Source organism: Anopheles funestus, chromosome 3RL, assembly GCF_943734845.2.
Source record: "Anopheles funestus chromosome 3RL, idAnoFuneDA-416_04, whole genome shotgun sequence".
Lineage (NCBI taxonomy): Eukaryota > Metazoa > Arthropoda > Insecta > Diptera > Culicidae > Anopheles > Anopheles funestus.
Window position 1 is genome coordinate 30,577,933 of NC_064599.1, and position 22,698 is coordinate 30,600,630.

The 22,698-nt window shown below is 45.0% G+C and overlaps 5 protein-coding genes across 10 annotated transcripts; 4 read left to right on the forward strand and 1 right to left on the reverse strand.

Moving 5' to 3' along the window:
* Positions 1 to 45: 45 nt before the first annotated feature.
* LOC125767867 (xanthine dehydrogenase/oxidase-like) lies at positions 46 to 10,828 on the forward strand. 6 transcript variants are annotated; one of them, XM_049434812.1, is made up of 6 exons: positions 46 to 186; positions 244 to 416; positions 488 to 1,346; positions 1,415 to 2,127; positions 2,185 to 3,546; positions 3,775 to 4,562. In XM_049434812.1, the coding sequence occupies exons 1-6, from the start codon at positions 147 to 149 to the stop codon at positions 4,432 to 4,434; spliced, it is 3,807 nt and encodes a 1,268-aa protein (XP_049290769.1). In that variant the 5' UTR covers positions 46 to 146; the 3' UTR covers positions 4,435 to 4,562. The 6 variants fall into 6 exon arrangements, with proteins under 6 accessions (XP_049290769.1, XP_049290768.1, XP_049290764.1 ...); XM_049434808.1 differs by lacking the exons at positions 1,415 to 2,127; positions 2,185 to 3,546; positions 3,775 to 4,562 and adding exons at positions 6,959 to 7,597; positions 7,666 to 8,372; positions 8,449 to 9,804; positions 9,879 to 10,828 and having other exon boundaries at positions 47 to 416; positions 488 to 707; XM_049434813.1 differs by lacking the exons at positions 46 to 186; positions 244 to 416; positions 488 to 1,346; ... (1 more) ...; positions 2,185 to 3,546; positions 3,775 to 4,562 and adding exons at positions 5,971 to 6,330; positions 6,495 to 6,667; positions 6,739 to 7,597; ... (1 more) ...; positions 8,449 to 9,804; positions 9,879 to 10,828.
* A 100-nt stretch (positions 10,829 to 10,928) lies between these two features.
* Positions 10,929 to 16,135, forward strand: LOC125767868 (uncharacterized). The gene is made up of 6 exons (XM_049434814.1): positions 10,929 to 11,773; positions 12,065 to 12,237; positions 12,305 to 12,842; positions 12,910 to 13,233; positions 13,300 to 15,954; positions 16,024 to 16,135. The coding sequence occupies exons 1-6, from the start codon at positions 11,734 to 11,736 to the stop codon at positions 16,092 to 16,094; spliced, it is 3,801 nt and encodes a 1,266-aa protein (XP_049290771.1). The 5' UTR covers positions 10,929 to 11,733; the 3' UTR covers positions 16,095 to 16,135.
* Positions 16,136 to 16,364: 229 nt separating this feature from the next.
* Positions 16,365 to 19,067, reverse strand: LOC125767882 (esterase B1-like). The gene is made up of 8 exons (XM_049434841.1): positions 18,972 to 19,067; positions 18,481 to 18,859; positions 18,254 to 18,391; positions 17,840 to 17,990; positions 17,381 to 17,772; positions 16,971 to 17,315; positions 16,645 to 16,899; positions 16,365 to 16,573 (listed from the first exon to the last, which is right to left on the reverse strand). The coding sequence occupies exons 2-8, from the start codon at positions 18,622 to 18,624 to the stop codon at positions 16,370 to 16,372; spliced, it is 1,629 nt and encodes a 542-aa protein (XP_049290798.1). The 5' UTR covers positions 18,625 to 18,859; positions 18,972 to 19,067; the 3' UTR covers positions 16,365 to 16,369.
* A 152-nt stretch (positions 19,068 to 19,219) lies between these two features.
* Positions 19,220 to 21,397, forward strand: LOC125767883 (esterase B1-like). Its single transcript, XM_049434842.1, has 4 exons — positions 19,220 to 19,371; positions 19,722 to 19,859; positions 19,927 to 20,472; positions 20,532 to 21,397. Exons 1-4 carry the CDS (start codon positions 19,228 to 19,230, stop codon positions 21,330 to 21,332), a joined length of 1,629 nt encoding a protein of 542 aa, XP_049290799.1. The 5' UTR covers positions 19,220 to 19,227; the 3' UTR covers positions 21,333 to 21,397.
* Positions 21,398 to 21,457: 60 nt separating this feature from the next.
* On the forward strand, positions 21,458 to 22,644 carry LOC125767913 (charged multivesicular body protein 6-A). The gene is made up of 4 exons (XM_049434881.1): positions 21,458 to 21,700; positions 21,761 to 21,870; positions 21,939 to 22,360; positions 22,425 to 22,644. The coding sequence occupies exons 1-4, from the start codon at positions 21,458 to 21,460 to the stop codon at positions 22,463 to 22,465; spliced, it is 816 nt and encodes a 271-aa protein (XP_049290838.1). The 3' UTR covers positions 22,466 to 22,644.
* The last annotated feature ends 54 nt before the right edge of the window (positions 22,645 to 22,698 follow it).

Below are 22,698 nucleotides of genomic sequence, written 5' to 3' on the forward strand. Positions count from 1 at the left end.
AATGGACACTAGCGCGCCTAACACTTGATGTTCCGATCTCCCACCAGTCGAGCAGTGATAGCCGTGCGGGCTAGTTGTGCCACAGTTAGTTATTTATAGTCTGTACGAGTTGCCGTGATCGAAAACCAAACATATTGTGGTGCAAAATGGCCGTAGTATTTACTGTGAATGGAATAGCATATACCGGTGAGTTTCAGTACAAATTATTGATTGTATATCATCTTAACATCGTATCTTGGATAGGTAATGCAACTGAAATCAATGTACATACTTCGTTGAACACCTTTATCCGGAACCATGCCCATCTCAGTGGAACCAAGTTCATGTGCCTCGAGGGAGGCTGTGGTGCTTGCGTGGTTAACATGAGCGGCGTACATCCGGTCTCTGGTGAGATCTTCTCGTATGCTGTTAACTCGGTATGTCTATTAAAGCTATTTCCAGCTCTCTTTACCACAATAAAGTATAATTCTAAACTTCTGTCAACTAGTGTCTGTTTCCTGTGCTCGCATGCCATGGAATGGACATTACTACGGTCGAGGGAATCGGTGACAAGCAGCGCGGATATCACGCTACCCAAAAAATACTGGCTCACTTCAACGGTACCCAGTGCGGCTACTGTTCACCCGGCATGGTCATGAACATGTACAGCCTGCTGGAGACTAAGAAGGGAAAGGTCACCATGGAGGAGATCGAGAACTCGTTCGGAGGTAACATTTGCCGCTGTACTGGTTATCGGCCTATCCTGGACGCGTTCAAGGCTCTGGCCGTCGATGCCGACCCCAAGATCAAGGAAAAGTGTCAGGATATTGAGGATCTTACCAAGATTTGTCCCAAGACTGGTTCGGCGTGTGCTGGCAAGTGCGCCGCCGCTGGAAAAATCAATCCCAACAAGGGACTTCATCTGAGCTTCGATGAGCAGAAGGAATGGCATAAGGTTTACAATGTCAGTGATATCTTTGCCATCTTCGAGAGCATTGGCGACAAACCCTACACGCTAATTGGAGGTAATACTGCCCACGGAGTGTACCGTCGCAGTGATGCGATTCAAGTCTTTATCGACATCAACTCTGTCCAAGAGCTGCGGGCTAGCTCGGTAGGAAGTTCCTTAACCGTCGGAGCTGGAACTTCCTTGACTGAACTCATGAATCTGTTGTCCTTTGCGGCGAAGCAAAAAAACAGCTTCTCCTACTTCGAACACTTGATCCAACACATTGATTTGATTGCCAACGTGCCTGTTCGTAATACGGGAACGATCGCTGGTAACCTTAGCATCAAAAACCAACATCCAGAGTTCCCCTCCGATCTGTATCTTATCTTGGAGGCTGCCGACGCAACGTTGACCATTCGTAAGTACTCTGAGTAGTATCGATTTCTGTATATACATTGCTTCTAATCATCGATCATTCTATTTCAGTGGAGTCCCAAGGCAAAACGAAGACCGTCCGACCCTCTGAGTTCGTTACTCTGGATATGAAGAAAAAGCTGCTCCTCAACGTTATTCTTCCTCCGCTAGACCCATCCATCTACGTCTACCGTTCGTTCAAGATCATGCCTCGTGCCCAGAATTCACACGCCTACGTAAATGGTGCTTTCCTGGTCAAGCTGGAAGGATCGAATATCGTCTCGAGCAACATTTGCTTCGGTGGAATCGATCCTCACTTCACGCACGCGCTCAAAACGGAAGAATTCCTCAAGGGGAAAAATCTAACAACTAATGAAACCGTTCAAGGAGCGTTGAAGATCTTGGCAAGTGAGCTGAATCCCGACTGGGTACTTCCTGATGCTGCTCCAGAGTATCGGAAAAATTTGGCACTATCATTGTTCTACAAGTTCGCGCTAAACGTTTCTTCTGTCATGAATGCTACAGTGAAAACAGAATACAAATCCGGTGGATCTATGCTAAGTCGTGGTATTTCTTCTGGGCTTCAGCAATACGACGGTGCTCAGCGGGAGCAACAGCGGTCGTTGGTTAAAAAAGTACCCAAAATAGAAGGATTGTACCAAACTTCCGGTGAGGCTAAATACATCAATGATCTTCCAACTTTTCCAAGGGAACTATACGCTGCATTTGTACATGGTACAGTAGTTCACGCTGAAATACTTTCATTTGATACAAAGGAAGCCTTAGTAAGTATTCTTACAACCTGTTAGGTATGTATTGTATTTCAAAATTCGTTTCGATAGCAAATTCCAGGAGTGGTCGCTTTCTACACAGCAAAGGATATCCCCGGTAACAACGATTTCATGCCTGTAAAATCAGAGTTCAGTCCCAATGTGGAAGAGATTTTCTGTAGTGGACGCATACAGTACCACGGGCAAGCCGTAGGATTGGTGGTCGCCAACACGTTTGAAATCGCTCAGAAAGCAGCACAAAAAGTCCGTATCAACTATTCTACCGTAGCAGAAGAAACAATCCTCCCGACAGTCAAAGATGTAGCTAAAGCGAAGCGTCATGATCGTGTGATAAATATCGATTACGGATTTACCGGAAAAGCATATAGTGAATCAATTACGGACCCTTCCATTCATGTTTCCGGAATGTTTGAGTCCGGTGGCCAGTATCACTACACGATGGAAACACAGACATGCATCTGTTTGCCACTAGAAGATGGAATGGAAGTACACAGTGCAACTCACTCAATAACGTTTACCCAAATTGCGATCGCCCAAATGCTCGGTGTTCCAGAAAACAGCCTTAATGTTTCTGTTCGTCGGATTGGTGGAGGATACGGTGGAAAGGCTTCACGTGCCGTTCAGATAGCTTGTGCTTGCGCACTTGCATGCCATCTAACGAAACGTCCAGTACGGTTGATAATGACGATTGAATCAAACATGGCCACCGTAGGCAAACGGTACGGAGTAGTTTCCAGCTATTCGACCGAAGTAACTAACGATGGACAAATTCTTCGTCTTCGTAACGAATTCCTGCACGATGCCGGATGCAATACGAATGAAGCACCTGATTATATGCAAAATTACTACGGAAATTGTTACATCAAAGATGCTTGGTCCGTGGTGTCCAGGACAGCACTAACCGATTCGGCCAGCAATACATGGTGTCGTGCACCCGGTTCCACCGAAGCATTTGCCATGATAGAAACAATTATCGAACACATTGCGTTCATAACGGAACGCGATCAACTTCAAGTGCGGTTTGTGAACATGCCAGACGATTCGGAAATGCGACCATTGCTGCAAACATTCCTTGTGGATACTGAGTACGAACGAAGACGGCTGGAAATTGGCCAGTTTAATTTAGAAAATCGCTGGCGAAAACGGGGCATAGCGTTTGTTCCAATGAAGTATCCCGTGAATTATTTTGGAACACTGCATGCACTCGTCTCGATCTATCACACCGACGGAACAGTTGCCATCACGCATGGTGGTATTGAGATGGGTCAGGGAATTAACACACGAGCTGCACAGGTTGCAGCGAAAATATTCGGCATTCCGGTAGAAAAGATTGCGATCAAACCAACCAACAATCTAACAGCACCCAATGACTTTTGCACACAGGCCAGCATTACTAGTGAAGCCGTGGCATACGTAAGTACAAGAGATCAATTAGCAATTTCCTTAAGATATCCAACAAGATCAAAGCCATAGTTTCATGAGTTATCACCAGTTGACACTAGGTCATGTTCTTAAGTAAATTTATTGGTTTCATAGTCTTAAGTATCCCTAAATCTTATATCCTTGAACAAATTCCAGCCACAAGAAGCCTCGTGGTATTCATATCTTTTTCTTTGACTAATATTCGGGATCTACTTTCAGTCAGTGTTGATCGCATGTGAGTTACTACTAAAAAGGATTGAGCCGATAAGACAACAACATCCGGATGTCTCATGGGAGACGCTGACTCAGCTATGCCACCGCCAAGGAGTGGATCTCTGTGCTACAGCCATGTACGACGGTGTGAAACTCCCATCATACAACGTCTGGGCGTTAAGCTGCGCCGAAATCGAGCTAGACGTTCTTACCGGTAACGTACTGCTGCGTCGTGTCGATATCCTCGAGGATGCCGGACAAACTCTTAATCCCGAGATTGAAATCGGCCAAATAGAGGGCGCATTCATGATGGGTGTAGGACTATACCTTACGGAAGCACTCATTTACGATCGCAATACTGGTGAGCTGCTAACCAATCGCTCCTGGAACTATCGTCCACCGGGTGCAAGAGATATACCGGTTGATTTTCGGATTCAGTTGCTACAGAACACCATCAACCCTACTGGAGTGCAGCGTTCGAAAGCTACGGGAGAACCGGCAGTTAATATGGCTATAGTGGTACTGTTCGCATTGAGGAATGCCATCAATGCGGCTCGATTGGATGCCGGTGCACCCCGGGAATGGGTACCGTTGGGATCTCCCTGCACGCCAGATAGAATTCTTGAACATTTAGGCAACACATGTAATCAATATTTACTTCATTAGATTAATTGTTAGGCAATGAGGCAAAATTTATTCATAGTGCTAAATATCGCGGCATTCAGTAAAATTCTTTTGTTAATTAATCCATGTTTCATTACTGGAAATAAAATATTCAAAATTTTCTACCATGACTTCCGCTACTATTGTGATATTTTTATCCGCCACTGTATTACGTCACACCAAAAATAGACGGTTAGCCAAATTGAACATGCGTATCTAATCAGCGTTCGCCCCAAAATTGACGCACACATTCGCCTCATTTCTGGTGCCGTCTATTCCGGCGTGCTGCTCATTTTGCCGGCACCCCACCCCATCGGGGGATTGAGTTTGTGGTGGTAGTTTTAATGTTTGAGCTGATGATGGAGCAAACACTATCGGCAGCATACGCGAGTAATGGTGGGAGCATTCTTTACATTTCGCACGCTACACGACGAATGCGACGATGCCCCCACCCAACAGGAATCTAAACTAAGATCTAAACATTTTACCATGCGCAAGAACCCCTCTTTCAAAGCACAAGAAAATAAACAAACGAACGGTTTTTGTACAAACCGGCCTTTTTTGTTGTTGTTTAGTTTTTCGATCCATTTTTTCACTACCATCAACGCAATCGCGTGTCGGGCAAAATCGGGCCAAAATCCGCGACCACGACCTTCCAACGTGCGTTAGTTGTCGTGCCGGAAAGCAAACGAAAAGGGTCGTACGCCGAATTTTTGAGCGGGTCAGTCTGTTGGAAATATTATTTCATTCATTCTATTCTCAATTGTGTAAAACTTTGCGCACTGGTGCAAATTCTAGAATGGTGCTGCTGGAGATCAACTTCACGATCAATGGAAAGACGTACAATGGTGAGTATCGGAGGAACAATCAACAACCTACGCATGACACAGCACAACAGATTCAAAGTTAGGAAGGGTTGCTTTTTTTTCTTCTTGCTTACAATATTAGGTCATTAGGTGTGAGATAGATGTGGACGTATCTAGGAGGGCCGTTTGTGCTAATCTCTTTGGGATAGATTTTTCTCCCTTTTTTTGGGTGAATCAAAACTTTGTTCAGTAAAAAAGTTAATTATAGGCGAATATGTGCCTATGATAATATTCAAAACATTAATTTGTTCTAAAAATCCGCCCTTTATCAGCAATTCTTATGTAGCACGATGCCCTAAGTGCTGTTCAAATTATACGTTAGAGCTTTTTGTGTATTTTACCGGCAATGCACTTGATCTCTAGTGGCGGTGTAATCATTTACAACGATACTAGTTTTCTGATACTATTTCAATGGACAACCTTCGATGTAGTGATACTCCCGGTACTATTCGACATTATACAACACAACGAACAGCATGGTTATGTCTCCAAGAAAAAAAATTTTTCATTACTCACCGACCGATTCTGATCCATTCAGTACCGGACAACCGCTGTTCCAGTGTTGAATTCAGAGATCACATGAAGACTCACACACCCACCAGATCTATTACAATTGACCAAGGTGACGGGGCACATTTTTGCAATAGACATAGACCCCGATAAGTGTCGCGTGCGTTTATCGCGATTTTTTCTAACAAACCGGTGCAACCTGCGCAAACCCTCTTCACTCGCTGACGATCAGTCGTAGTGAGCGTATCGTTGCTGCTCCGTGAATCCGGTGTATCTTTCCGCTGTACCACTGTTCCAGACTGATCTAGTAGCTATCGTTTTGAAGTTGCGTGTTCAATTGCCACCAACATTTAACGGTTTCGTGACAGTTTCAATTGATGCGTTTTCATTTGGGTGATTTATGCGCAGTGTTGTGAAATTATATACCTACATACATATTACGTGAAGGGTACTTGTTGCGGTGTAAAAAAAAGCTGCTCTACCATGGAGGTGATTTTCTCTATCAATGCGAAACCTTATCAAAGTGAGTATCGTACCACCAGGGAAAACATGCTAGCAACAGTCGATAAGAACGTGACATCACGCATAAAGATGATGCTAGACACGACGAACCGATTTCATTAGCTATTTCATAATAATTAGTTTTGTGGGCTAATCATTTATACATAATCGATGGTCGTTTTACAGTTAACTCGAAGAGTGTCCCGGTGGATACCTCTTTGAACACCTTTATCCGGAACCATGCCCATCTCAGTGGAACCAAGTTCATGTGCCTCGAGGGAGGCTGTGGTGCTTGCGTGGTTAACCTGAGCGGCGTACATCCGGTCTCTGGTGAGATCTTCTCGTATGCTGTTAACTCGGTATGTCTATTAAAGCTATTTCCAGCTCTCTTTAATACAATAAAGTATAATTCTAAACTTCTACCAACTAGTGTCTGTTTCCTGTGCTCGCATGCCATGGAATGGACATAACTACGGTCGAGGGAATTGGTGACAAGCAGCGCGGATATCACGCTACCCAAAAAATACTGGCTCACTTCAACGGCACCCAGTGCGGCTACTGTTCACCCGGCATGGTCATGAACATGTACAGCCTGCTGGAGACTAAGAAAGGAAAGGTCACCATGGAGGAGATCGAAAACTCGTTCGGAGGTAACATTTGCCGCTGTACTGGTTATCGGCCTATCCTGGACGCGTTCAAGGCTCTGGCCGTCGATGCTGACCCCAAGATCAAGGAAAAGTGTCAGGATATTGAGGATCTTACCAAGATTTGTCCCAAGACTGGTTCGGCGTGTGCTGGCAAGTGCGCCGCCGCTGGAAAAATCAATCCCAACAAGGGACTTCATCTGAGCTTCGATGAGCAGAAGGAATGGCATAAGGTTTACAATGTCAGTGATATCTTTGCCATCTTCGAGAGCATTGGCGACAAACCCTACACGCTCATTGGAGGTAATACTGCCCACGGAGTGTACCGTCGCAGTGATGCGATTCAAGTCTTTATCGACATCAACGCTGTCCAAGAGCTGCGGGCTAGCTCAGTAGGAAGTTCCTTAACCGTCGGAGCTGGAACTTCCTTGACTGAGCTCATGAATCTGCTGTCCTTTGCGGCGAAGCAAAACAACAGCTTCTCCTACTTCGAACACTTGATCCAACACATTGATTTGATTGCCAACGTGCCTGTTCGTAATACGGGAACGATCGCTGGTAACCTTAGCATCAAAAACCAACATCCAGAGTTCCCCTCCGATCTGTATCTTATCTTGGAGGCTGCCGACGCAACGTTGACCATTCGTAAGTACTCTGAGTTGTATCGATTTCTGTACATACATTGCTTCTAATCATCGATCATTCTATTTCAGTGGAGTCCCAAGGCAAAACGAAGACCGTCCGACCCTCTGAGTTCGTTACTCTGGATATGAAGAAAAAGCTGCTCCTCAACGTTATTCTTCCTCCGCTAGACCCATCCATCTACGTCTACCGTTCGTTCAAGATCATGCCTCGTGCCCAGAATTCACACGCCTACGTAAATGGTGCTTTCCTGATCAAGCTGGAAGGATCGAATATCGTCTCGAGCAACATTTGCTTCGGTGGAATCGATCCTCACTTCACGCACGCGCTCAAAACGGAAGAGTTCCTCAAGGGAAAAAATCTTCTAACTAATGAAACCGTTCAAGGAGCCCTGAAGATCTTGGCAAGTGAGCTGAATCCCGACTGGGTGCTTCCTGATGCTGCTCCAGAGTATCGGAAAAATCTGGCACTATCATTATTCTACAAGTTCGCTCTGAACATTGCACCTCAACTGAAGGTATCCGTTAAAAATGAATACAAATCTGGTGGATCAGTTCTCGAACGTCCACTCTCATCTGGAACACAATCATTCGACACCATCAAGGAAAATTGGCCGCTAACGAAGAACATTCCTAAAATTGAAGGATTGCTGCAAACCTCGGGAGAGGCTAAGTATGCAAATGATTTGCCAGCATTCCCGAATGAACTGTACGCGGCTTTCGTACTGGGAACAGAATCACAGACGAAGATTGTCAACATTGATGCTTCGGAAGCGTTGGTAAGTTTGAGAAATTTCAGCTACACATCTCTTCCTTTTCATTCAATCGATTCATTAACTCATGTATTTTTTGCAGAAACTGCCTGGAGTTGTTGCCTTCTACTCGGCGAAGGATATCCCAGGAGCAAATAATTTCATGTACTTCAAAGGATTCATGGGTCCACACGATGAAGAAATCTTCTGCAATGAGAAGCTTGTCTATCATGGACAACCAGTTGGCCTTGTCGTCGCTGAGACCTTTAATCTAGCCAATCGTGCTAGCAAACTTGTGAAGGTACAGTACGAAAAAACTAGCTCAACACGCTACCCTACGGTGAAAGATGTGCTGCGTGCTAAAGCTACCGATCGGATAAGCGATATGCCGTACAGTACGTTGGGCGAAGGGTTCGAAGCTGCACCCGAAGGTGCGATCAAGGTGAAGGGATGCTTTGAAATCGGTGGCCAGTATCACTACACGATGGAAACACAAACTTCCGTTTGCATTCCGATCGAGGACGGTATGGACGTTTACTCCGCTACACAGTGGATCGATTTTACGCAGATTGCCATCTCCAAGATGCTGAATGTGCCCGAGAACAGTCTTAATCTATACGTGCGCCGCCTGGGCGGAGGTTACGGTAGCAAGGGCACCAGGGCCACTTTGATTGCTTGTGCGGCAGCTCTAGCAGCACACAAGACGCAACGTCCCGTGCGTCTTGTGATGACGCTCGAGGCTAACATGGAAGCCATTGGCAAGCGTTACGGTGTCATCTCCAACTACGAGGTAGATGTGGAAAAGGATGGCAAAATTACGAAGCTGTACAACGAGTACGTGCACGACTTTGGATCATCGATGAACGAGTCCATGGGCCACTGTGCGGAGTTCTTCCGGAACTGTTACGATAACAAGGCATGGAAGACGGTCGCCAAGGGTGCCGTTACGGACTCTGCTAGTAACACCTGGTGTCGAGCACCCGGCACAACGGAGGGTATTGCTATGGTGGAAACCATAATGGAGCATGTCGCTCACGCGACTGGACTAGATCCACTTGACGTGCGCATGGCCAACATGCCCAAGGATTTGAAGATGCATGAGCTGATGCCTCAATTCCGGGCCGATGTCGAGTACGATGTGCGCAAGAAGGAAATCGAACAGTTTAATCGTGAGAATCGCTGGAAAAAGCGCGGCATTGCCATCACACCGATGCGCTACCCGTTAGGTTACTTCGGTACGATCCATGCGCTTGTGTCGGTCTACCACACGGATGGTAGCGTAGTCATCACACACGGTGGCATTGAAATGGGTCAGGGTATGAATACGAAGGTCGCACAGGTCGCGGCCTATGTACTCGGAATCCCGATGGAAAAGATTAGTATTAAACCATCGGCCAATATGACGTCGCCGAACGCTATCTGTACCGGTGGAAGTATGACCAGCGAGACAGTGTCGTTTGTAAGTTAAAGAATGCTGGCCAGCTTGAAATGTAATCACTAAACATAAGATCATTTTGTAACTTTCCTTCGCAGGCAGTGAAGAAGGCGTGTGAGATTTTGCTGGAACGCATGAAACCGATCCGTGAATCGATGCAGGACGCATCTTGGGAAACGATCGTGGAGAACAGCTACTACAAGAATGTGGATCTTTGTGCTACTTACATGTACAAGGCGGAAGATCTCCAGGCGTACATCATCTGGGGGTTGACCTGTACGGAGGTAGAAATTGATGTGCTAACCGGCAACGTACAGCTGCGCCGTGTTGATATCCTGGAGGATACGGGTGAAAGCTTGAGCCCCGGTATCGATATTGGTCAGGTCGAGGGTGCATTTATTATGGGCGTTGGTTACTATTTAACCGAGGCACTGATCTACGATCCCCAAACGGGTGCATTGTTGACGAACCGTACCTGGACGTACAAACCGCCAGGAGCGAAAGACATTCCGATCGATTTCCGGGTGCGCTTCCTGCAGAAAAGCTCCAATGCGACTGGAGTGCTACGTTCGAAGGCAACTGGTGAACCGGCCATGAACATGACCATTTCGGTATTGTGTGCTTTGCGTAACGCTGTTCTGGCCGCACGTACTGATGCTGGATTGCCGAATGAATGGCTTCAACTGGGTGCTCCATCTACACCAGATCAGGTGTATTTGGCAGCGGGTAATTCGGTAGAACAGTATTTGTTGAACTAACAATGTACCTCAAATATGCACCACAATTTGGATGACTTCTAGACTTCCAAAAAGATTGTTCGAAAGTGTCCGCTGACACTTTACAATTCCAACAGGAAACATTTGTTGTTCTTATTTTCTTATTAAAATGCAAAATTTCCATAAATTTTCAAAAACGGGATAGGTGTTCAGATTCGAAAAATAATGAAAAAAAAACATAAATATTCGTTGGAAATTACCGTTTCGTTATCGTTTGATATCGAAATTGGATATAGTATAGTCAAAAATATATGTTATCGTTTGAAATAATACGTTTGTTTTGACTTCATTACTTCGTGGCATGAAAGAATTTAGTATAAGAGAAGACCAATTAAAGAATAATTTTATCCTAACTTCATGCAACAAGGATTCGATGGACATGAAAGTTCATTAAATAGAGACTGATAGTAAAATGTTAAGATACTAATATTAAATACAAGTAACTTTTTTATTATTTGATGATTATTAACTGTGTGAACACTTTGTAAGCCCAAAAATTAGTGGAGAGAAGATTCTAATGTGACCAGTGTTTGATAAGAAATGCAGCGAAAAATTAAGTAAATATATATTATCTCTCTCGAAATAGATACCCTAGGTTTAAGCAGTAATTCTGCTGATAAACACTTGTATCAGGTTAAAAATAAAAATTCGCCAATTCCTTTCCCACGCATCACCCGTACTCATCAAGCAAGATTTGGCGCTCTTCGCGACCTTAAACCCCATTCAATTGTGTAACTAAATGTTTCAAGCATCTATCAAAACCATAACACTTGAACCGGTTCAGATGCAGGACTAATAAGCGACCAAAAAACCTACAACCGGTGATGATTTAAATTTTGTTCACGTGGAAAAAATGCCGTCGATCGCACCACTACAATCATCCTAGACGGCGCGCGCTCTCTCACGCACAACAAACACGTGAATCGCGTCGCAGGCGTCGTCACAGAAACGGGCAAAAGGTTGATAAGAAGAGCATCGATTCGGGCATCTATAAAAACCGCGACCAAACAACCCGCTGGTGAGAAGTGGCAACTTTAGTCTCTCGTTAGCTCGCGATTCGCGCGTACACTGTTCCGTAAGATCGTGCCGTTTGGCGTACATTCGGCAAAAAGTTTGCATCCGTTTGTGAAACACATTACATTCCGCCCATCATACGCGTGCCGTCGACAAACCAATCATGCAAATAGTGTTCACCATCAATGGGAAGGTGCATAAAGGTGCGCAAACAAGTCTCGAATCTTATCATTCCGCGTGCGATCTATCGCTTTGTTGAGAAATAGGTCTTGCCAGTGTAGTATCAATGATAAATTGCCATCTATTCTGTTCGGGTTTGATACGACCAAGTGGCAAGTCAATAATGGAACCGTCCAGATAGATATGAGCTGTCAGCACCGCTAAATCGCCCTCTACCGTTATCAGCAAATGCGCTGTATCTGTGCAGGTGCCTAAATCATGTGCTATTATGTTTCTATTTTTCGCTTTTCTTGCTTCCTTCCCTGTCCCGACAGCGAACAGCGCAACCGTCCCGATCGATACCTCGCTCGGAACTTATCTGCGCTACCATGCACAGCTCAAAGGTACCAAATTTATGTGTCGCGAGGGTGGCTGTGGTGCCTGCATCGTCAACATTAGCAGCCAGCATCCCGTTACGAAGGATATCATATCGCGAGCGGTGAACTCGGTATGATCGTACGATCGTGCACACTCCTTAGGATACTCGCTTACTGATCGCTGCTTTGATTTTTCAGTGTCTATTTCCACTGTTCTCCTGCAATGGATTGGATATCGTTACGATCGAAGGCATCGGTAACAAGCTGGATGGATATCATGCTACCCAACGTCGGCTGGCACACTTCAACGGGACACAATGCGGATTCTGTTCACCCGGCATGGTCATGAACATGTACAGTTTGTTGGAAGCGAAAAAGGGAAAGGTCACAATGGAGGAGGTTGAGAATTCGTTTGGTGGCAATATCTGCCGCTGTACCGGCTATCGGCCCATTCTCGATGCATTCAAATCGCTCGCTATTGATGCTGATCCGAAACTGCTCGAAGCCTGTCAGGATATAGAGGATGTTCCACGAATTTGCCCAAAAAGTCGGGAAGGCAATCCCTGCTCTGGCAAGTGCTCGATGGCAGCCCAGTGTGAGGAGGCGAACGATATTCATCTGTTGTTTGCAAGCGGCCACGAGTGGTACAAGGTGGAAAATGTACAGGCAATCTTTCGGATTTTCGATAACATAGAATCACGACCGTACATGCTGGTTGCTGGTAACACTGCCACGGGTAAGATAAACTGACGGAATTCTGTGGTTTCGTTTTAGATTGCTATACGAATCGTTAAAAATTTTAGGTGTATATCGACGACCCGACAATCTGGAAGTGTTCATCGACATCACCTCAGTGGCAGATCTGCGAGTGAACTACTTTAACGATGCTTTGATCATCGGAGCCAACGTAACGCTGACCGAACTGATGGGCATCCTAGATGAAGCTACCGTCGCAAATGGGTATGAGTACTGCCGCGAAATGGTTAAACATCTTGACCTGATCGCTAACGTACCAGTGCGCAACGTAGGTACAATCGCCGGGAATCTAAGTATTAAACATCAGCATCGTGATTTTCCATCCGATGTGTATCTACTACTCGAAGGTGTTGGCGCACGCCTAACAATCGGTGAGCACACAAAAGCCGTTCAAACAACAAGCTTATGGTACTTAGTTTTAAACATTCCTCTTTTAGCCACCTCAACCACATCAACGAAAGTCGTCACGGTGGAGGAATATCTGTCGATGAATATGACCAAACGTATCATTGTGAACATTCTACTGTACCCGCTAAATGGCGAAGAATATTGTTTGCGCACCTACAAAGTGATGCCACGGGCACAGAATGCACACGCGTACGTTAATGCAGTTTTTCTGCTGCAATTCCAAGAGTCCGGATTGTTGCGCACTGCTTCCATCTGCTACGGTGGTATCAATCCGGGCTTTACCCATGCTGTCCAGCTTGAGAGTTTTCTCGTCGGGAAAGATATCTTCCAACAATCCGTTCTCCGAGAGGCATTACAGGTGCTTAACAATACGATCACCCCAAATTACGTTCCACCGGACGCAAGCGCGGAGTATCGGAAGCATCTTGCAGTGACACTTTTCTACCGAGCGATTCTGAGCATCGCTGAAGATCGTGGCGTGCAACTCAATGCGCTGTACTCGAGTGGTTTGCAGCTATCTAAGCGCATGCTTTCGAAAGGTCAACAAACGTACGACACAATACAGCAAAACTGGCCAGTAACGAAAAACATTCCCAAAGTCGAAGGACTATCCCAAACAGCCGGAGAAGCAGATTACACCGATGATATTCCAAACCTTCCGGGGCAACTGTTCGGTGCCTTTGTACTCGCCACGAAACCACGCACCAGTATCCTTCGCATAGACCCAACGGAAGCACTTGCAGGCACAGGCGTGGTGGCATTCTATTCCGCACAAGACATACCCGGCACCAACAACTTTATGCCAGTGGAACTGGGCAACAAGGAAGTGGAGGAAATATTCTGCAGTGATCGTGTGCTCTACCATGGTCAACCGGTAGGTATTATTCTTGCCGAAACATACGACGAAGCGTACCGAGCAGCAAAACTGGTGAATGTTGAATACGGCCCATCGGACGGTCAACCCATCCTGCCCACAGTAAAAGACGTGATCAAGGCTGATCGTACCGAGCGCATACATGTAAGCGATGAGGTGCAGATCGGAGAAAGATACGAGGCCGGATGTGGATCGATCCGACTGGAGGGAAATTTTGATCTGCCGAGCCAGTACCATCTTTCGATGGAAACGCAACAGTGCGTTTGCGTACCGATCGATGATGGCATGGATGTGTACAGCTCGACACAGTGGGTAGACATCTGCCAGATCGCGATCGCACGCGCCTTGAGTATCCCAGAGAACAGTCTCAACTTCCGCATTCGGCGCTTGGGTGGTGCATTTGGGTCGAAAATTTCACGTGCGTCACAGATCGCTTGTGCCTGTGCCATTGCGGCACATTTCTCGCAACGTCCAGTACGATTGATCATGTCACTGGAAGATAATATAGCCGCGATCGGGAAGCGCTCGGCATGCGCCAGTCGATACGAGATAGAGGTTAACGATCGCGGTCAAGTGCAGCGATTGCTTAACCAATTCTATCAGGACTCTGGCTGTACCCTGAACGAACCAGTAGAGAAAGTCACGTTCTTGTTTTATCGCAATTGTTACGATACGAGCAGCTGGAAGGTAATGGGTCACAGTGTACTGACCGAATCGGCCAGCACTACATACTGCCGAGGGCCGGGAACAAACGAGGGTATCAGCATGGCCGAAAACATGATGGAGCACATTGCGCATCGACTCGGGCTAGATCCGCTAACCGTACGCATGGAAAACCTTACCGAGGATAGTAAAATCCGACAGTTACTGCCAATGTTCGCAGAGGACGTTCAGTATAACGCTCGCCGAACTGCGATTTCACAATTCAACGAAACTAATCGTTGGATTAAACGAGGCATCGCAATCGTACCGATGAGATATCCCCAGTACTTTGTCGGATCACTGCACGCACTGGTTTCGATTTACCATGCAGATGGAACCGTTGCCATTACTACCGGTGGCATCGATATGGGGCAGGGTGTAAACACCAAAGTTACGCAGGTTGCCGCTCGTACTTTGGGCATCCCGATAAGTATGATACGGGTGAAAGCTATGGCTAACATAAGCTCACCGAACGCGATTGTATCCGGAGGCAGTATGACAAGCGATGCAGCCTGTTACGCCGTACAGCAGGCCTGTGAAATCTTGCGAAACCGTATTGATCCTCTGCGACAGAAACATCTCGATGAGTCGTGGGAAGCCATCACCCAACGATGTCACCAGCAGAATGTGGATCTGTGTGCACTTTATCAGTACAACGTGACCGAAATGGAACACTACGTCGTGTGGGGTTTAGCGTGTTCCGAGCTGGAGGTTGACATCCTTACCGGGAACGTCCAGATTCGTCGTGTCGACATACTAGAAGACGTCGGAGAAAGCATCAGTCCTGGTATCGATATCGGCCAGATTGAAGGTGCATTTGTAATGGGTATTGGACTGTACTTTACCGAGCAACTCGTTTACAGTGGAGAGTCCGGACAGCTACTAACTAACCGCTCCTGGAACTACAAACCACCCGGTGCCAAAGACATCCCGGTGGACTTCCGCGTCAAGTTCCTGCAGAAGACACACAACGAAAAGTTTGTGCTGCGTTCCAAAACAACCGGTGAGCCAGCGCTCAATATGACCGTTTCGTTACTATTTGCCCTTCGCATGGCATTGAATTCAGCACGCAAGCAGGCGGGTCTTTCCGACGATTGGTATCCGATAGGTAAGTATCGTTTTGCAGCTTGCATCATAATGAAGCATACTTAATCTAATTTCTATTCAAAATCTTTAGACGTACCAGCGACACCCGAACAAATATGTCTACTCGCGGGGACCACAATCGACCATTTGAAATTGGCATAATTTTTTTATATAATAAACATTTATTGAATATAATCAGAATTGTAATTTGAAACAAAATTAGTATTAGGTTTATCCTTTATTTAATTATCAGAACTTGGTCCTGTTCTTGGAACTTTATATAGTAATCCTTTTAGGTAGAAGCATTTATCTTTTACACTAACTGTAAACTGATATCTAGTGAAGCAAACAAAATAAATTTTTTTTTTTCATAAACATGGAAAAAAGTTTGTATTCCACTAATACACATTCACTAAACTTCACAACTCAAGCAACTGTTAGTACAACTGTTCCTTGTTGTAGATAGAGTCCCACAGCTTCATGCGTCTCATTTCAGGCAGGTCAACAAAGCTCAGTCCAGCGTTATTAATGTTCAAACATTTATAATCCACATCCACTTCGGCCCCAACTGGTTCCCAAACATCTCCCACAATTCCACCATTTGGAGTGCCCCTTATGGCAAAGTTAGTAAACAACTCGACCTATAAAATGTACAATAGAAATATATGCGATATAACTGCTAAATACTATCCTCCCCCCAAAACCTACTTACCATGCTTTCCATCGTCCTATACTCCAGGGTATCCTTTTCTGGCACCGGACTGAACAAGTTTTTAAACAGATACGAAAGATCATCGGCATGAGCCGTACCACGTACATTCCGATCACAGAAGTAAATCCGATAGTGATTGTACGTCTCAGAATCTACCGCAAATCGGTAGACAAACGTTTTTGCCACCTTTTGCGAACTAATCCTCGAATTGATAGTGCGATGAATGCCATGCCAAAACAACTTGTCGGTCATTAGCTACGATGAGCCGAGAAAGAAAATGAATAGATGAGTCAGAAGTACACAAGGAACGGCCGATTTCTTCCTACCGTTAAATAGCCTTCCCGATTTTCAAACGATGGTTTCGTTTCACCATAATAGAACTTTTTCAGCCTTAAACCATGTGCACGACACAGTTGCGAGCTTCGTACTAGCTCTAGTTCCATCGGCACCAAGTACTCGAAATTCTTCAGATTATCCATTATGGAGGGATCTTCTTTGATAACGCTCAAACAAAACAATCCCTCCTCGGAGTTACCACCAATCAGTATATCGATATCTTTACTCCACGCCTCGCGACACATTTCCAGTGGCTTCTTCGGAATGAAGGTGTTTTCCGTTAGGTAAGGTTCTACTACCGGACCGAAAGCAAACAGTATACGATTTTCTAGCTCCTACAGAGAACAAGATATACGATTAAGTGTGTGTTCTTACTGTGCTAACCAATTCGTATACATACGTTTGGAGTTAACAGTAAATCCTGGTGCTTACAAATATCCTCAGCGGATGCTTTCATTAGTACTTTGAAAGCTTCCGCTTCGCCCCCATTTCCATTCCAACCGAGCGCTTTGGCTAGTCGTTCGGCCATACCACGCCTAGGCACCGTGGACCAATTGTTAAGCGTACATCCCGACATCACGATCGCCCGACGGAACAATCCTCTCGATTGTTCCGATACCATGTGATAATGAACGGAACAACCTCCAGCACTTTCTCCGAACAGTGTAACATTATCCGGATCGCCACCAAAGTGGGCGATATTGTCGCGCACCCAGCGAAGGGCCAAATTTTGATCCTTCAAACCACCATTGCCAGGTATTGCCAACTCTTTTGAATCGAGTGACAGAAATCCTACGAGAAATATGTACCGTGGTTAATGCAATAGTTTTACATGGTAAATAAAGTGTAGAGTACCTACCGAATGCTCCAATGCGATAGTTGAACGTTACCAAAACGATATCCTTTTGAATAAGATAATCTGGGCCGTACATTTCCGTTCCACTAGAGCCACGCATAAATGCTCCACCGTGTATCCATAACATCACCGGACGTAATTTCTCCGGTTTTAGCTAAAAAGGAAAGAGCATGTATCTTGTTGAGTTATGTACAAATTAGCAAACGAACAAACAAGATGGTAAAAGTATCGTCTACCAAACAAGTACAAGCCAAACATCAGATGCAAACCAAAAAAGCAAGATAAGAAAACATGAAATGATAATGCCAAAGAAGCATGAGAACACAATAATTGTTATCTTGGCAGCATGATTTGACATAAAGCGTGCATATGGTAGCATTGGGAACTCTTGTACACCCTTAGAAAAATTAGAATTACCTCCTTTGTGAACACATTAATGTACAGATGATCCTCACTGCCAACGATCTTGTTCAACAGCTTGTTGAACTGATAGCCACTCGGACCTTGCTGCGTACAGTCCAGCGGTTCGGTCCATGGTTCCGGCACCTCCAGATCCTTTTATGATGATGTAATAAACCAATGGATCAACCAAAACAATTAATTACCCGATTTCTGGAGATTTCTCCCATGTGCTATCTTTCTACCTTGAATCGTCGCTCACCAACCGGTGGTTTACAGTAGGGTATCTTTTGAAAGTTGAGATACTCTACACCGGTTCCGGCGGCTTTTCTTACGCCCCGCACTGGTCCATAACGCGTGGTCACGATGGGATGGTCGGGTTGGTTCATTTTAATACTTCACCAAACAACTGATCCAGATCACGTTTGAAACACTTCTGAACCTAATCAAGCTCGTGGAAGGCATACTGCTCGCTAATTGTAATCTACGTACACTGATAGCAATGCACATTCTATCAGTAAGAGTGGAAATTGTTTAGCTTCCCAGCCTATTATTAAGTTTTATCGTGGCTGCTAATTGATAGTCGTGGGTCAATTTACAAAGGTCGACCGTTCAAAGATATGTCTGGAAGGTAGAATTAAAAAAACGATAAATGAACGCTTGCAAATTGGGGATTTGCTCAAACAAAACGATTTTAAATTTAAAATATTATAATAATTACCAACACCTAACGTACCGTAAGAACCACTGCAATCCACGCAATCAGCGTTGCGTGCGCAGCAAACCGCGACATTAATAAAAGACGACGATCGCTCTCCCTATCTAAGCAGTTTCATCAAAACCGCGGCCTACTCACGGTGCATCAACAGCTTTTCAAGACGTTTGGTTGCTTTCGCGAGTTGTTCATTTTCGTAGCAGTCAGAGTACTTTGTGCGCCTGGTGTGGCACTCCAAATTTTAAGCTTTCCAGTTCATACTCTACACTGCAAAAAGATGGTCAACAGCGAAGACCTCATTGTAAACACTGGATATGGGCCGGTCCAGGGAACATCACGGACCGCGCTCTACGGTAACGGATACGTTAGTTTTCAAGGCATACCGTACGCCAAACCGCCGGTCGGAGAGCTACGATTTCAGGTGAGAAAAGTGAATCTGAAAGGGCAAAAGTGAGAATTTAATCTCGAGGAGAAACTTTATCACCCCAAGTGAGATTTTTTCCCATAACAATCGGATTACATCGATGCACGATAGCATCCGGTGCTTACTGAGATTCAGTTTAGCTGTTGAGTTTATTTGTTAAGCAATTGAACAAGCGTTTGACCATGTTTTGCGCATATCATCCATGATGTCACACCACAATCAAAGTCAGTGGTTCCCAAACGAATTGGTCTAATGTGTAATAGGTTTTTTGTGAATAATTTTGCTCTAACAAAAAGAAAGTTATTAAAAGCCTTTTTTATATCATCTTATCTTTCTCCCTTCAACAGGATCCTTGTCCTCCTGAAAATTGGACCAAATTGTTAGATTGTACGCAGCAATCTGATCCATGCTATCATTTTGATCGCCGTGTAAATAAAATTGTCGGCAGTGAGGACAGTCTGAAGTTAAACATTTTCACCAAAACGGTTAGTATTGCTCTTCTAGATTATTCGGTAAGCGATAACATGGAGTGGTATTTTTACTTGTTTGTAGATTAAACCATCCAAACCCCTGCCCGTTATGGTGTACATTTATGGCGGCGGATTCGTCGAAGGAACTAGTGGAACCGAACTCTACGGTCCGGATTATCTCATCGAAAAGGACATCGTGCTAGTCACGCTCAACTATCGCGTCGGAGCTCTCGGTTTCCTTTGCTGCCATTCACCTGCCGCAGCTGTCCCAGGCAATGCCGGTTTAAAGGACCAACGGCTCGCACTTACATGGGTGCGGGACAATATTGCCCACTTTGGAGGCGATCCAAATGCTGTCACTCTATTCGGACACAGTGCTGGTGGAGCCTCGGTACAGTATCATACAATTTCGGAAGTTTCGAAAAATCTATTCCAACGTGCCATCATCATGTCGGGCAGCACGATGTGCAGCTGGTCACTTACACCACAACGTAGCTGGCCAGAAAAACTCGCGAAAGCTATCGGTTGGGAGGGTGAAGAAGGGGACGAAGAATCGGCAGTCCAGTTTTTGCGACAAGCATCGCCGGAAAGCATTGTGGAGCATCAGGAAACATTGTTTGGACCTCAGGTATTCTATCTTCCTAGGAGAACTTATTTGCAAACTAACGCAATTTTTTTTCATTACAGGAAATTCAAGAAGGTCTACTTACTCCTTTCGCACCTACGATTGAGCCTTACGAAACCGATGTTTGTTTCATCCCTAAATCACCGTTTGAGATGTCCCGTACCGCGTGGGGCAATACGATTGACGTAATGATTGGCGGTACTTCCGAGGAAGGCTTGATTCTGTTGCCGAAAGTAAAGCCAAAACTTCCTGCTATGCTGCAGGACCCTAGACTGTTCCTCGGGAATGTGCCTTTCCATCTGAAACTTTCCCTCCAGGAGCGGATGGCATTTGCAGAGCAGTTGAAACAATTGTATTATCCCGATTCCGTTCCATCGGTAGACAATCTGGATGGATTCGTGAATATGGCTTCGGATCGTATCTTTTGGCACGATTTGCATCGAACCATACTGGCCCGTGCCAACTACGCTCACAACGCTAAAACCTTCGTTTATCGCTTCTGCGTTGATTCGACGTTCTTTAATCACTATCGCATTCATATGGTTGACCCTAATGCACGTGGCACTTCTCACGCAGATGAGATTTCTTACCTGTTTTCAAACATTTTCGCAAAACCTTTAGAAGCGAACACGTTTGAGTACCGTTCTATACAGTACATGGTGGACATTTTCACCAACTTTGCTACCAATGGCGATCCGAATGGTCCAAGAACTGCCAACCTCTCGTGGACCTCAGTTCCAAAAACAGCTCCACCTTACAACTGTTTGAACATCTCCAACGAAGGAGCAGAGGTCGTGGAATTGCCAGAATCCAATCGTCTGAAAGTGTGGGATTCATTTTACGTGAACGACGCTCTGTACTAGCCAATACGATATTATTCCACAAAATGTTGAACCGAAACAATAAATTGAATACCTATGAACCGTGAGTACGACAATTGTACCTAGTATATGAGCATCTTGATACCTGTCAACAGCTGACTGTGGAAATGTCACAACAAACCAGGCCAAATCAAAACAACACTGACTCATTGCGAACATACATTGGGCATTATCCGAATGGAAACATACTTTTTGTGATTTTGCTCTTTTTCCAAACGCATTTGATAATTCAATTAAGGTTCTTAGCCCACTCATCTATAGCTTGTGTTTCATGCGCCATGGGAAACATTTTCGGAAAACCTAAAACGAAACCCGTCAGTCGGGTTACAGAACAGGACAAAGCAGTTCTAGTAAGCCATTTTCGTGATCAAGCTGTGCTGATGATCTTAATGCTCTTCCCATCTTTTCAGCAACTAAAACAACAACGTGACAAACTAAAACAATACCAAAAACGCATAGAACTATCGCTGGAAAAGGATCGAGAGTTGGCGAAGAAATGTTTAGCCAACGGGCGCAAAGAGTATGTATAGGATTGTCATATGTTACATCTGAACGATAACTTTTCCTTCTTTTACTACCATTCCGTAGACGTGCCAAAACCTTGCTTCGGAAAAAGAAATATCAAGAGAAGTTGTTAAGTAATACTGATGCTCAGCTCGAAACGCTGGAAAAACTAGCCTCAGACATCGAGTTTGCCCAGGTTGAAGCACAGGTGGTTAGCGGGCTTAAGGTGGGCAATGAGGCACTCAAAAAAGTCAACGAGATCCTATCAATCGACGAGGTTGAGCAAATACTGGACGAAACGCGTGAGAGCATTGAAAAGCAACAAGAGATAGATGCACTGCTGAACGGTGTACTGACCGAAGAAGACGAGGATGAAGTGTTAGCCGAGCTGGAAAATCTGATTGCAGCTGATGAGCCGAAGGCAGTGGAAACAGAAGATATTTCCGATCAGTTGCCCGACGTACCGGACGACGAACTCGTCAAGGAACGCAAGCGCAAGGAGAAAGGTAAGTTCTATATCAGCGATACATTCTACAATCAATCCTAATTGGATCCGTTGTCTTTTCGTAGATACATCCGGATCGAGCAAAAAGGTTGCCTTGCAGGCTTAATGTGTAGTTAGCACTACCCGGACTTCTGCTTTTTGTTGATCCGGAAATATTTGCCATCGGTTTGCGTATTGCAACGATTATTGTATGCTTTATATACATATGCCTTTGTAAGTGTTTAAAGTTTTTTCACTGGTTAAAAAAATCAGTTGTGTAAATAAAGTTTATCTATCCATGCAAAAGGGTTTTTCTTGATCAAATGTATACTACGCGCATCGTTTTGTATTGTACTTTTA